The sequence below is a fragment of the Budorcas taxicolor genome, chromosome 25, assembly GCF_023091745.1.
Source record: "Budorcas taxicolor isolate Tak-1 chromosome 25, Takin1.1, whole genome shotgun sequence".
NCBI classification, from domain to species: Eukaryota; Metazoa; Chordata; class Mammalia; order Artiodactyla; family Bovidae; genus Budorcas; species Budorcas taxicolor.
The window spans coordinates 7,776,061-7,791,107 of NC_068934.1; the positions used below are offsets into that span (position 1 = coordinate 7,776,061).

The 15,047-nt window shown below is 44.5% G+C and overlaps 1 protein-coding gene across 1 annotated transcript in view; it reads left to right on the forward strand.

Moving 5' to 3' along the window:
- Nucleotides 1-14,357, forward strand: part of GRM5 (glutamate metabotropic receptor 5) — a 616,792-nt gene extending 602,435 nt beyond the window's left edge. The window contains exon 9 of the mRNA XM_052662217.1: nucleotides 13,523-14,357. Within this exon, the coding sequence (XP_052518177.1) occupies nucleotides 13,523-14,357 (835 nt within the window). The remainder of the gene's footprint in view (nucleotides 1-13,522) is intronic.
- The last annotated feature ends 690 nt before the right edge of the window (nucleotides 14,358-15,047 follow it).

Sequence of the window (15,047 nt, forward strand, 5' to 3'; positions counted from 1 at the left end):
TGTGAAAGAAAGATCAATCCCCAATCAGTTGATTAGGGATTTTCACCTAGTAGATGCAGCATCTGATTTTAGTGGGTATAAATATTTAATAATTCCTTGGAGAATCCAGTAACAGTGATGTCGTAAGAGTCATTATTAAGTGAATAAGGAACTCAGATTTGAAAGTAACCCCCAAACATGATATCTGTACTAGGATTCTTTTGCCTTTCACTGATTCAATGACTTCTTCCTCCATGTAATGCTCATTATTAAGCATCTACTATGAGCCAAGCACTGACAAGACCCAAGGTGAAAGGATGACCGAGACTAATGCCTCTGAAAACCCACTGTCCATTGAGGAAAAGAGAAAAACAGATCACTGCAAAGCAATGTGGAACTCTTTCTCCATAGGATAATTATTTATCAGATTAACTCCTCGTTTAATATCATATACAGTAATCTATGCCAGTGCAAACAGAATTAAAAGCAACAGAAACTAAATAACAATAAATGTTCAGAAATGGCTAGACACACAGCTATACAAAATTCAGAGTCCATAAAATGCTCCAATCAAAAGACATACAGTGGCAGATTGTTTAAAAAAGAAAAGCCTACAGGAGACCCATTTTAGGGCCAAGCACACAAACAGACTAAAGGAGGGGTTAGAGAAAACATTTCACACAAACGGAAATGACAAAGAAGCAGGGGTCCCAGGACTCATATCAGACAAAACAGAGCTTACAACAAAGGCCATAAAGAAAGACAAGAAGGACACTATACAACGACAAAACTCTGGAGTCCACAGGAGAGAGAGAGTCCAGCTTTTCAGCAGAGCACCGGGCAGCTGGTCGCTGAGCAGCAGGTGAGGATGGCTGCAGTATCTTGTCTCCATTCCTCCCCAAAATCAACTTCAGTTAACCTTCTAACATACTCAGAGATGTTCTAAAACAAAACTAATAATAATTGCCATGCATCAGACACTGGTAGTCCCTTCACAAATGTGCTACATCAGGTTCTCACAAGAATATTAGAAGCAAGATATTTTTTCCTTTCTGTGGGACATATGAGATCATAACACTTTTTTGTCTTTCTCTAGCTTATTTCACTGAATCCAATGCCCTCGAGTTTCATCCACGTTGTCACAAATGGCAGGATTTCCTTCTATTTCTAAATAGAATAAGCTGAATAATATTTTTTAACCACATTTTCTTTACCCATTTGTCCACCAACGGACTCTCAATGCTAGTGCTAAGTCACTTCAGTCGTGTCTGACTCTGCAACTCCATGGACTGTAGCCCACCAGCCTCCTCTGTCCTTGGGATTCTCCAGGCAAGAATACTGGGGTGGTTGCCATTTCCTCCTCCAGGGCATCTTCCTAAACCAGGGACTGAACCCACATCTCTTACACCTCCTGCTTTCGCAGGTGGGTTCTCTACCTCTACCACCACCTGGGAAGCCCATGGACTCTTACATTGCTCCCATGTTTGGGCCATTGTAAATACTACTGCAACGAACATAGGGGTACAGAAATCTTTCCAAGACATTGATTTCATTTCTTTGGGATTAATATCCAGTAGTGGAATTGCTGGATTCACATGGTAGCGTGATTTTTTAAATTTTTTGAGGAACCTCCAAACTGTTTTCCACAGGGGCTGCATCCATTCATATTCCCACCGAAGTGTACAAGGGTTCCCTTTTTTCCCCATCCTTGGCGAGACTTGTCATTTCTTCTCTTTCTTGATAGCGTCCATTCCAACAGTCATGATGTGATTGTGGTTTTGATTTGCATTTCCCTGATGATTCATAAGGCATAAGCACCTGTTCATGTACCTGCTGCCTATTTGTATGTCTTCTTTGGAAAAACGACTCTTTACAAAGGACACATTCTCTTTATCCATTTATCTATCAATGGACATTCAGGTTGTTAGGCTACTGTGAATAATGCTTCCGTGAACGTGGAGGTACTAATACCTCTTTGAGATCCTAATTCCAATTTTTTTTAATAAAAGATTGCCAAGAGAAATATCAATAACCTCAGATATGCAGATGGCACCTCCCTTATGGCAGAAAGTGAAGAGGAACTAAAAAGCCTCTTGATGAAAGTGAAAGAGGAGAGTGAAAAAGTTGGCTTAAAGCTCAACATTCAGAAAACGAAGATCATGGCATCTGGTTCCATCACTTCATGGGAAATAGATGGGGAAACAGTGGAAACAGTGTCAGACTTTATTTGGGGGGGCTCCAAAATCACTGCAGATGGTGACTGCAGCCATGAAATTAAAAGACGCTTACTCCTTGGAAGAAAACTTATGACCAACCTAGATAGCATATTCAAAAGCAGAGACATTACTTTGCCAACAAAGGTCCATCTAGTCAAGGCTATGGTTTTTCCAGTGGTCATGTAGGGATGTGAGAGTTGGACTGTGAAGAAAGCTGAGCACTGAAGAATTGATGCTTTTGAACTGTGGTGTTGGAGAAGACTCTTGAGAGTCCCTTGGACTACAAGGAGATCCAACCAGTCCATTCTGAAGGTGATCAGTCCTGGGTGTTCATTGGAAGGACTGATGCTAAAGCTGAAACTACAATATTTTGGCCACCTCATGCGAAGAGTTGACTCATTGGAAAAGACCCTGATGCTGGGAGGCATTGAAGGCAGGAGGAGAAGGGGACGAGAGAGGATGAGATGGCTGGATGGCATCACCAACGCGATGGACATGAGTTTGGGTAAACTCCGGGAGTTGGTGATGGACAGGGAGGCCTGGCGTGCTGTGGTTCATGGGGTTTCAAAGAGTCGGACACGACTGAGTGACTGAACTGAACTGAACTGAACCCAGAAGTAGGATTGCTGGATCAGGTGGCAGTGTGTTTTCAATTCTCTAAGGAACTTTCATACTGTTTTGCATTCCCACCAACACTGTGCAAGGATTCCAATTTCTCCACATCCTTACCAACATTTATTATCCTTTGTAAATGTTTTGTTGTTGTTGTTGTTTAATAGTTATCCTAACAGGTATGATGTGATACTACTATGTTGTCCACTAAAAAATTTAAGAGGGTAGGTCTCATTTTAAGTGTCCTTATGATAATACAAGGAAGGAAGGAAGGGAGAGAAGAAGGAAAGATTGCAGAGATATATCATGAAGCGTGTGAAGCATCCCAAGGGGAACGGAACTGGAACTGAGTGCCTCCCATCTGTCGCATGTGTCCATTTTATGCAATAAGAAAAAATAATCCAAAAAATTGCCTTCTTAAATGAGGAGCTCTTTTATAGGTGTTAACAATAAGCAGGTCAGTGGTAGACGTCCAAGTGGGATTCAAGCCACAAACTACAAGTACTCTTCAAACATCAGATTTAAGCTACATGCATTAGTTGAAGTGCTTCAACTAAGGTCAAAAGGAATCTTTTGTCTAAATGGAAACCATTCTGGGGACTTTCCTGGCAGTCCACTAGTAAAGAGCTCTGTGCTTCCACTACAAGCAGTATGGGTTTGATCCCTGGTCAGGGAATTAAGATCTTACATGCCACAATGAGTGGCCAAAAAAAAAAAAAAAAAAGAGAGGAAGAAATTAGTTTTCAGCAACTGCTGTAAAATTCCAAGGAAGTCCTCTTATCCTGCGGTCCCTCAGGAGTCATCTCCGCCATGTTCAGGTGAATGTCGACACAGAGCTTTGGAATTTATCAGCAGGCCATCTTACAGACACAGACTTTGGCACTGCTCTTGCCCTTTCTGTTCCACAAAGGTATTCTTGTCAGCCCCTCAGTGCAGCGTGCATCTTGGCCCTTCGCAGAGCCAATATTGCGTGGTGGCTGTGATCTTCATTTAGGGTCCTATTTGAGGCCCTGGTCTCCCTTTTGAGTTAGACAATATAGTTAAGTTCCATAAACCTCAGTTTTTCCATCTATAACACAAGTTAGTAATACCTGTCTATACCAAGCATTCACAGTGAAAGAATTGACTTCATCTTGAAGTGAAAGGGAGAAGGAAATGGCAACCCACTCCAGTATTCTTGCTTCAAGAATCCCATGGAAGAAGGAGCCTGGTAGGTTACAGTCCATGGGGTCGCAAAGAGTCGGACACGATTGAACAACTTCACTTTCACTTTTTCTTGACACTCCCAGCCCCCTACTCTGTACCAGGTACCACACTAAGCACAGGAGATGCGTGCAGTTGCTGCCCAGGAGGGTTCCACGTTTAGTGCAGGAACAGACCTATCACGAAAAATGCTATGTTGCTAAGTGCATGTCAAACTGCTATTGAGAAGGTCAAATATAACAATATAGGGATAAATGCCTTGTGAAGTAGAAAGTTCTATTCAAACGGGAGCTATTATCATTCCAGGACTCTCCTTTGCCACCAATCCCAATCCCATGTTTTATTCAAGGCTTAAATCAAGCTGGATTCTTCCGCAAAGTCTTCCTGGCTACACTGGGCAGCAGAGGCACAAAACAGCTGTGTCGTCTTTTGGTCTCTCCTCAGTTGCAATCTGGGCATTATAGTGATTGCTAGGAGAAAAAAATCACTTCCTATTTTGGAAAAAACTTCTCATCTGAGCCAAAGCACCGCAGCTAAGCCTAGAACCCATATCTGTATGAAGAAGAGTTTCGAGTCCAGGTTACTGAATTGTGGATCGAAAGAAACAGCTTAACTTGAGAAAGAAAACTCTGTGATGATTCAACAAACTGCCTCTACTTGGCACACACTCCTGCCTGTCCTTCATTGGATGCTTCCTCTTTATAAAATTTTTCAGTTAAGTCACAACAATACTATAAATTACTATGTATAAAATAAATAAGCTATAAGGCTATATTGTACAGGAAAAAATAGCCGTTATTTTATGGTGACTTTAAATGAAATATAATCTATAAAAATTTTGAATCACTTTGGTATTCACCTGACACTCATAAAATATTGCAAATCACTATTAATACTTCAATAAAAAGTAATTTTTAAAAAGTCTTTTTTTAAAGCAGCAACAATACTAGACCTTCAGGCGCTTCAATAACCTACCTGAGTGGACCTGGGATGTACTGAAAAGGCCTCCTGCTGCTATTCGACCAAAGACAGTTAAAATAGGGCTGAAAGCTTCTCCTCCCACCAGGGTTTTATTAGGGACTAAATGCTTACTAAGAGATGTCCTCCGAGAGAACCGTGTTAGAAGCATGCCGCCACTGCTCTTGTACCAGCTACTTTAAAAGAGAGGCAAAAGCCCACCATGGGGTTCTTGGAAGGGCTGCTCAGGATTAAGTACATGGAATTATTTTCTTCGCCATATATGCATGACGCATAGGTATTAATTGGATTTTGTTTATGCATGTTATTTCAACAGTCCCTAGGCTTTCAGGCCTCGGTAAGCTCCACTTTATTTGCAAATCCTTCTTTGAGCTTCTTCCCCTGTGAGCAACCTTTTCTCTGAATTCCTCTAACACCACAACAAAAACTCAACGTACAAGGACAAATGTCTTTTTTTTTTTTTCACAGTAGTTTTCACATCCATATTCCTTCCCATCCTCATTTTGGCCATACCTGTTAGCATCTTCAAACTGTATCCTACCCTCTTAAAACAAGCTCTTAAATCTACCCTGGGTACCACTATTGTTTATGTCAATCTTCTTCTCATTGCCTGAAGGACTAACTAAGTTAAATACTAAATAGGCTTGAATACTTTCCTGAAGTAGGACCAGGACTAGGGACCAGAGTACGGTCAATCAATGAAGCTTTGGTGAAGGTTAAAGAAGATTACAGCATGCAGGCTTCCTGTGTTCAACTGTTTTAGTTGAGCTCAAAAAAGAAGATCAAATGCATAAAATATTAAAGAACAGAAGGGAATGCTTACACTTGAAGTTTAACACAGAAAAGCCATGTGCATTTCTTTATATAATCATTTACTGATTGATCAATCCTATAGATTACATGGGCATCTAATAATGAGGGGCTTCCCAGGTGGCTCACTGGTAATGCAGGAGAGTCAGAATCAACCCCTGGGTCTGGAAGACCCCCTGAAGGAGGAAATAGCAACCCACTCCAATGTTCTTGCCAGGAGAACCCCATGGACAGAGGAGCCTGGCGGGCTACAGTTCACGGGGTCACAGAGAGCCAGACATGAGTTGTTGACAAAGCAGCAGCAGCAGCAGCAGCATAAAAACCCAGCGTTATAACTAGCGCCCAAAGAAGCTAAGACCTTTTGTACTTTCCTCCTTTCCCAGCATATCATTTTCTCAGAGATTGGACACAGCTGAAGAGACTGGGCATGCACACACTAACAAAGAGAGCACCTCTCTGGTCTAATGTATCAGATCACCCATCTATCCCAGATGCTATTAATAATAAGCCCAAGGCTGATTACTACTGAGTTATTAAAAGAGCAAAAGAAAGTAGAAGAAAGAAGATTCTTGTAGGTCTGGGATGGCCAAGAAGACTTTTTACAGCAGACAAAAAGGTCTAAACACTGCCTTCTGATTCCTTAACTTCTTAACTCTATCCTCACACAGTCAAACTGGACTACTGGCTATCTCCTGGAAAGGTCTTTGTGGATTCCTGGATTTCCGTCACTGCTAACCTTCCTGGAGAGCAGTTCCTGGCATTCTCTCTTTGAATCTTGCCATAAGCTACTAATTATTCAAAACCTCGATGCAGTCTGCCTCATGTATGCAGGCAGCATTCCCTGGCCAATCCCCTCCCACGGGAAATGGTTCCTTCCTTTGTGAGGTTTTGAACCCCTTGTGATTTGTACCTTCTAGTAGCTCAGTAAACTGACCGCTTGTCCCCATGCTCCCCCATCCCTCGCTCAGCTCATGCTAAGCATCCTTCCTTCTGTCCGTCTGCTTCCTCATTTCCAGGTCCTAGGAAAAGGAAAACAGCCTCCATCAGAATCCTGTAACTCACAGTGCTAGCCTTCTTCCATAAGTGTGCCCTCTCTTGAATTCAGTTATATCCTCTTTTAGCGAAGTCTCATATCAAGAACTCTCAGCCACAATATAAAAAGCTCAGGTGAATCAAAATCATTGGCAAATGCATCACAAAGATCTTATTACCAATATTAATTGAAATACCAAAAATTTCAAAACAGCACAGATTTAAGACTATCCCTGACATTACACCCCTCTCATTTACTGGTATTTCAAAATAAGTCAGAGAGAAAATAAGCATACTATAGAGAGGACACCTGGAGGAGGGCATGGCTACCCACTCCAGTATTCTTGCCTGGAGAATCTCGTGGACAGAGGAGCCTGGCGGGCTATAGGCCATAGGGTCGCACAGAGTCGGACACGACTGAAGTGACTTAGCATGTATGTATGCATACAGAGGACAACTGTCTTTTGTTGAATCACAGCATGAAAAAAAAAGGCTGATAATATTAACTTATATGATTGCAAGCTTCAAACTCCTTCATCATTATCCTTGACCAATACAGGGGCTCAATCAACCTGTGCTATTTGAGTCAGCAACCAAAGAGATATGCAGGGTGTTTTCTTGAAATTGCAAAATATGTGAAAAGTAAAGAGATATGGGGTAAATAAAAGAGAATATAAATCAATAGTTTATCTCCTTAAAAACATATATCATCACCAGATAACATCTGAGGCCGCTCTTCCATGGAATAAGGAAAGTTCACTTCAGAAAGCAAATCTGGCAATGTACTGTCATGGAAAATGGAATTGAAAAATCATGACATATTAGTCCACACTTTACCACTTTCTGTGTAACCTTGAGTAAATCACCTAATCTCACTGAGCCTTGATTTTCTTATTTTTGGAAGAAAGATAAAGACTGATCCTATCAACTTCTGACAGTCAGTGTTTCTAAAAGTGCTTTATAAAGCACTATGAAAATAGATGTTATTGCTTTGATTATTATGTCTCTATCAGGTAATTTAGTCCTTGACTTCATTTCCATTTACTGAAGTGTTTTTCCCTATACGTGCATCTCTAATGCATACATCATCCTGGCCATTTAAATTGTTCTTGACAGCAAGCCAGCTATTTACATCCATTTACACCGTAACTGGGTAAATTTATATAGATGATTCTGCCATTTTCTTATATATTATGGTGCGTTTCTCAGTATAACTGTCAAAATCAAGATGTCAGGTTTTAGGCAAAGCTCAGAAAGAAATTATTCCATCTAATTTAGAATGTCTGAATATAAACAATATCAGATTCCTCATTATTTTTAAAAAAAAACTGTATTTCCATACTTTGTAATTCAAAACTATTGAAAGCAAAATACTGATTTTTTAAAGTTTAAGAAAATGCTCAAAAAATGGAACTGCAATTGCAAACTTTCTGCTTATAATATTAATTAATGAAATTATTTTATTGATCTAAAATTGTCTAATGTAACTCTACAGACATATTTGCTAATGATGATATAAGGTTTTTGTAGTTTTTAAATACATTTTTATATTAAGAAGTTCTTTTTTATATAAAGTAAGTTTAACCTTACTATACCTCTCTCTTGGCTACCCCTGAATTCAAAATCACAAACAAGAGAGGTTAGTAATGATAGTTTTTTCATAACAAGAATTTTTGGATTTTCAAAGGATATAGTCCACTTTCACTTTTCACTTTCATGCATTGGAGAAGGAAATGGCAACCCATTCCAGTGTTCTTGCCTGAAGAATCCCAGGGACAGCTGAGAAGTTTCTCTCAGATACAAGAATGACAAAAAAGAAATCAACACTTCCTTTGTGTATTTCATGATAGTATCCAGATCTGTGTTTTTTACTTCATTTATGAAATAATCTTTTCTCTGTACATACTGAGTACTAATTACAGTGAGTTATATAAAAAGATGAATCCATATGACAAAAGAAATAAAATCTCATTAATATTAAATTTTTAAAACTTAATTCTAACAGAAATAATTATGAATGTATGACTTTTTAAGAATAGAAAGGATTTATCCACGCAATTATGAGCCAAAAAATATTACTGAGCAGGCAATGGAGTGTGCCCAGAGGCTCCATGGTAAAGAATCTGCCTGCTAAGCAGGAGACATGGGTTTAATCCCTGGGTCAGGAAGATACGCTGGAGAAGAAAATGGTAACCCACTGTAGTATTCTTGCCTGGAGAATTTCATGGACAGAGGAGTCTGGTGGGCTACAGTCCATGGGGTTGCAAAGAGTTGAAACAACTTAGCAACAGAACAACAATGCACTGGGTAATATGCATAGAACAGGAAACAAGGAACCCTCTGTCTCTGTCTTCAAAATACTCCATCCCTCAGATGAGATGGATATACCACAGAGTTACTCAGTGCCTAAGACAGGGACTCTAGGAATCTAACCCGGTCAGGGATGGCATCAGGAAAACTTCCTTCAAGAAGAAGCAATTAAGGTAAAGTTCAAAAAAAAAAAAAAAAAGGAACTATTTAGGCACAAAGGAAGAAAAAGGCAGAGGAGGGAGTGCAAATGAAAGAGCAGGAAGAAGCAGAATAACGTAGAATCTAGTGGAGTAGAGGTAATCACCCAAGGAGACAGCTAGGGTGAGAAAAGTCGGTCAGGTTAAGGAGGAACAACCAGAAATATGTTACGGCATTACCATAAACACTCTGCACTGAATTCTCCCTTCCTCAAGCAGAGTTCAAGACAGCACAGGAATATTGGCCCCCCACATCCCCGGTCACTGATTCTAGGAGTCCCAATGGATACCAAGGGCTCAGCTACTCAGACTCCTGACATAAACGGCACAGTAAAACGAAAGCAGTCGGCACTCAGCCTCAGGTCTCGCATCCACAGATTCAACCAACAGCAGACCTGACTCTCTGGGTTGAAGCCACGGACGGGAAACTGCAGATACAGAGGGCCAACTGTAGAAATTATTTTTGTTTCTTGAAACTTAGCATTCACATAGAATGCAAAAAATAACTCCTTAGATACCTTCTTACTTTCGTTGTTTCCTTTAATCCTCAGAACCGTCTTCACCAAATGAAGTCTATACCACCTGCTTTTTTATTGAGACTTAAAGGAGATTATTATTTTGTAAGCATTCAGAATGGCAGATCCAGAATCAGAACCCTGATTTTAGAATCCTTTGTCCACTGTACTTTCCAGGACACCACACAATGGCCCTGCTGGCTTAAAAATCCTAATCTTCCATCAAACCTTTATTAAGATCTTGCTGTGTGCCAATGAACAAGACAGAATAGGTCCCTATCTTCACATTCTACTAGTAACCTGACTAATGTCTTAAGGTCAGTTTTCTCTTAATTCCCATGTGCTTTGGAGAAAAAAAAAATACCCCATGACCCAAGAAAGGCAATGAAGTGTTCAGGTAGGGACTCCATGTCTCCGGTGTCTCCTGTGTCCATTTCCAGTTATTTAGATCGCCTGGTGTGCTCTCTCCTGTGTGACCACAGGCTCCTTCACTGTGAGCAAAGATGTGGCCAGGAAAGGCGGCAGTCCCTTGTGCAGGTGGCCTGGTGTCTGGCCGATCCTGCCGGCCATGCCAACCATCTCGCTGATCACACTGTTTGCACTGTTCACTGAACCTGTGGTGAGCAAGGCGCAAGCTATGAGGCTGGAAGAAAACGCGAGGAGCCCTAGGAACTGCATATATGTTTATTCTCTGGGGCCCGGCACCGCGGCTGTAGCAGCGACAGGCATGCTCTATTCTCTCCTGGTTGACCCAGTGGACACAGCCCTTCCCGCAGCCTCACCAGCCTAACGTAGCCATAGCACAGCCCTAACACCACCCCAAGGGCTTTTTAAGGTGGAGCTTATATATACCTTGGGGCTTCCCTGGTGGCTCAGACGGTAAAGAGTCTGCCTACAATGCGGGAGACCTGGGTTCGATCCCTGGGTCAGGAAGATCCCCTGGAGAAGGAAATGGCAACCCACTCGAGAATTCTTGCCTGGAAAATCCCATGGACAGAGGAGCCTGGTGGGCTACAGTCCATGGGGTCACAAAGAGTCAGACATGACTTCACTTTCACTTTCTATATTCCTACACAACAAAAGCAGCCTGTGGGCAAGCGAGTGCCTCCGGAGGCGCATGCACAGTGCCCTAAGTGAGCTCAGCTGTTATATAACCATTATTTACAAAATGTAGTGAGAGGGTGGGGCGAGAGAGCTTGACCATCCCATCTTGGCTAATTTGCTCTTTCCCGACACTCGTTGGGACCGTTTCCTTCTCACACATTCACCCAAAGGTTTTTCAACCCGCTCTCCTGGCTTGGAGCCCGGCTACCTGGGATTCTGATGACTGTCACTGTTAGGGTTATGTTCCATCAAAACCTCTGTGTGCTGGGGGCGAGAGCTTCCCTAGGGTAAAGCTTGGTAGAGTGAATCCAGTTACACTTCTAGCTTCTAGCCTGTAGCAAAAGTGGCCTCAGCTACCCGAAAGACTCATCTCTTTCTTATCCTGCCAGCAGGAGAGAAACGGGGGTGAGACGGGGTTGCTGGCAACCGTGTTCCCAATCAAATCCCATACGTCATTTGGCCTGTTTCTCCTGTGCCATGTTCCAGAAGTTAGTGGACACTTGGGAAAAGTGATGCACTGAAGACATAAAGGGTAGCAGGTCAGGTTAATGCAAAAATGTAAAAAAAAAAAAAAAAAAAAAAAAACCAACAAACCTGAAACTCCCTAGAAAGTTTATAGGTTAGCAGGGTCCCTTCTGTTACTGGGGATGCATAAAACCTCAATAGCTGGAAATAATGTCCATTGAGGAAGGGTTGGGGCGGGGATATCTCATATTCCAGAATTTTGAAGGACACCAAGTGGCAAAATACAGGGTAGATTAAATGGACTGGGATTTCAGTGGAAAGAGCAAAAATAGGAAGGCCACACAGTGGAAAGGGACAGATGAAGACATGGGAAGCAGTGTGGCAAAGAGGCAAGAAGTATGCTTGTCATAGGGGCTGTAAAAACAGTGGTCTGTTATCAAGGGAGTGGATGTCTCAAGCAAAACAGGCTATCAAAGTTGCAGTAGGCAGTCCCAAAGCAGGTGGGCTCCAAATAGAATTCGGTCCCTTGCCTGGCAAAGGCCGGCCAGTCTGCCAGCCAGGAGGTCAAGGGAACAACGGGAACCCAGAGAAAAAGGATACCTTCTTGTTAGAGTTTCTTAGTCTGCGAAACACCGACTGCACAATCACTTTAGGGAAGCAGAGTGCTTGTCAAATACATGGACCCATGGGACCCAATCCAGACAATCAGAGTCTCTGGGGTCCCGGGTATATGACAAGTGCCACAGGTGAGTCCTATATGCTATTAAGTTTAATAGCTACCAGCTGAGATAATCAAATTGGGTGGCTAAAGGCTTTGTCTAGAGACTACCGAGGGCTTTCTCTTGGTCCACAGCACCTAGAACAGAACTGTCTGGACATAACAGAGCCCTAGTTACAGAGCTCTCACATTCCTTCCTGGGGGTAAATCACGCCAGGATCTCTCCATATCACCTCCCTGAAGGTCAGGCCACATCCACTGAACATAGGTGAACGTCTTGATAGTCTGTGTTCTGAGAGGCAGCTGTCTCATTTTTTTAGAGGGAAGAAGGGTACAGGCCGCTGTCTATAAGTCTGAAGCATCAACTCATTAGAGGCTTTCTTCACCAGAGCAGATTTCAGTTTCCAAAGGGGAGACCAGAAAGGACTACTTGGGAAAGAAAGGCAGGAGAAAGGCTCTAAGAAACCATGTCAATCAGGCACTACTCATCAAGACCCTAACTTGAACGTAGTATGCCAGGTGCCAAGGGCAATAATACTGCAATGCTCCCTGGCAGAATTGTTATTCACTTTTAGGCCTAAAAATAAATGTGTGAGGAAAGTTTCTAGGAGGTAAAAAAGTTCTAATTATAAATCAGTGTATGTGTTCACTGAATTTGTATTTTCCACCCCACAAGTCAGACTAAGTAAAATCGTATTCCAAGTCAGGAGTTCTTACAGTAAACCCTAGTTAAATGCACCAACCACTGGCCTGCAGAATAAAAACTGAATTGGAACCACTATCTCCTTCCTGGTGACCCCCGACTCCTACCACTACGGTCCCCTCTGATGATCAGGTTAAGGGGTGCTCCTAGTTCTAACGTTTCCTGTCAGAGGCTCCCAACGTTAGGAAGCTCGTGCGTGCTGTGTACTGAGCATATCTACATACAACCACAATACCGCAAGCCCTTGCTTCTAGGTTTGCAACTTCACCAACTGCCGCACTCCTGGGTGGGGGAACTGACATTATTGTTTAGTCGCTAAGTCTTCTTGGATGGTTTTTCCGAGCCGGTGGTCTGCAGCCCGCCAGGCTCCTCGGTCCATGGGATTTCCGGGGCAGGAACACTGGAGTGGGTTGCCTTTTCCTCCTCCAGGGCTCCCATGAACAACCCCTTTAAGCTTCCTAGTATCCCCTTAGACATCCTTTCGCGGTTATGATGAACGGAAGGCCAGAGACAAGAGAGCTGCCTTGAACTCAAAGGCAGCAAAAAGCCCGCTCCCAGATCTCCTCCCCTGGTGTCCTTGGATGCCTGCTGTCCCCAGTCCGAGCCCTCCAGCCCCCCAGCCCCCCCCCCACCAGCACGGAGGAGCGCGCAGTCACCTCTCGTCTACCTTCTCTCCGCAGCTCCAACGGCAAGTCGGTGACTTGGGCGCAGAACGAGAAGAGCAGCCGCGGGCAGCACCTGTGGCAGAGGCTGTCGGTGCACATCAACAAGAAGGAGAACCCCAACCAGACGGCCGTCATCAAGCCCTTCCCCAAGAGCACGGAGGGCCGCGGCGCGGGGGGCGCGGGCGGCGGCGGGCCCGAGCCGCCGGACGCCGGCCCCAAGGCGCGCCCCGCCGCGGCCGAGGCCGAGGAGCGCCGCGCAGTGCCGCGCGCGCCGTCGCCCATCAGCACGCTGAGCCGACAAGCGGGCGGCCTCCCCGACGACGAGGACGCGCGCTCGCTGCGCTCGGAGCCCGCCGCGCGCAGCAGCTCGTCGCAGGGCTCGCTGCTGGAGCAGATCAGCAGCGTGGTGACCCGCTTTACGGCCAACATCAGCGAGCTCAACTCCATGATGCTGGCCTCCCCGGGGACGCCCGGCGCGGGCGCGGCGCTCTGCTCGGCCTACCTGATCCCCACGGAGATGCAGCTGCCCGCCGCCGTGATGACCACGTTCGCCGAGATCCCCCCGCCGCCCGCCGCCGAGGGCCCCGGCGGCGCGGCCTCGCCGGCGGAGGGCGCCGCCCGGGAGCCTTCCCCCTCGGCGGCGGCGGCCGGGCCCGAGGCTGCGGGCGGCAAGGCGGACCTGGAGGAGCTGGTGGCGCTCACGCCGCCGTCCCCCTTCAGGGACTCGGTGGACTCGGGGAGCACCACCCCCAACTCGCCGGTGTCCGAGTCAGCCCTGTGTATCCCATCGTCTCCCAAGTACGACGCGCTTATCATCAGAGATTACACCCAGAGCTCCTCGTCCTTGTGAATGTCCTTGGAAACCACGCCGGGGTCCCCCCCCCCCGCCCCAAGAAGCCGAGACCCTCCGGTGTCCCCACAGACAGCAAGGACAGGCCTGGGCGCCTGCTTAAGACCCCGAGGTGGAAGACATCGCGTACACCCGCAGTGGAAACGAGATCAACAGTGCTATCTACCATCCACCGACGAAGACACCAACCACACATCTTTCGGCAGATTTTCTTCTAGTGGCCTTAGAAAACATGGGCTTTAAGAAACACCGCTTCTACTTTTGAGGGCTCACGAGGAGTTTGTTGAACCAGTTACATCCCAAGTGCTTTGCTCTAGGGAAGCAAGGAGTGTGAAACAGCAAAACGGAGGGTTGAAAGGCATACTTAATAAGCAACTGTAAAAAAAAATGTTTTTTGTTTGTTTACTTTAATTCTTTTCCCAGAAGATTCTTTGATTCACCAAACATGAATGTACATTTTCTAACAAACTCAAAGTCTGGGACCAAAACATCAACCTTTCTTTTCCTCTTTTTTTTTTTTTTCCTTTTTTCCTTTAAAGACGTTGGAAAGCAGACATGGGCCCAGTATTTGCTGAGGCGTTGATATGAGTGTGTCCCATGGGCAACAGGCAACTGTGTGATGAGGGCCTTGCTGATGTATGTAGGGCTTTTACCAGACACTTTCCAATTTGGTTGTGACCTCCTCTTCCA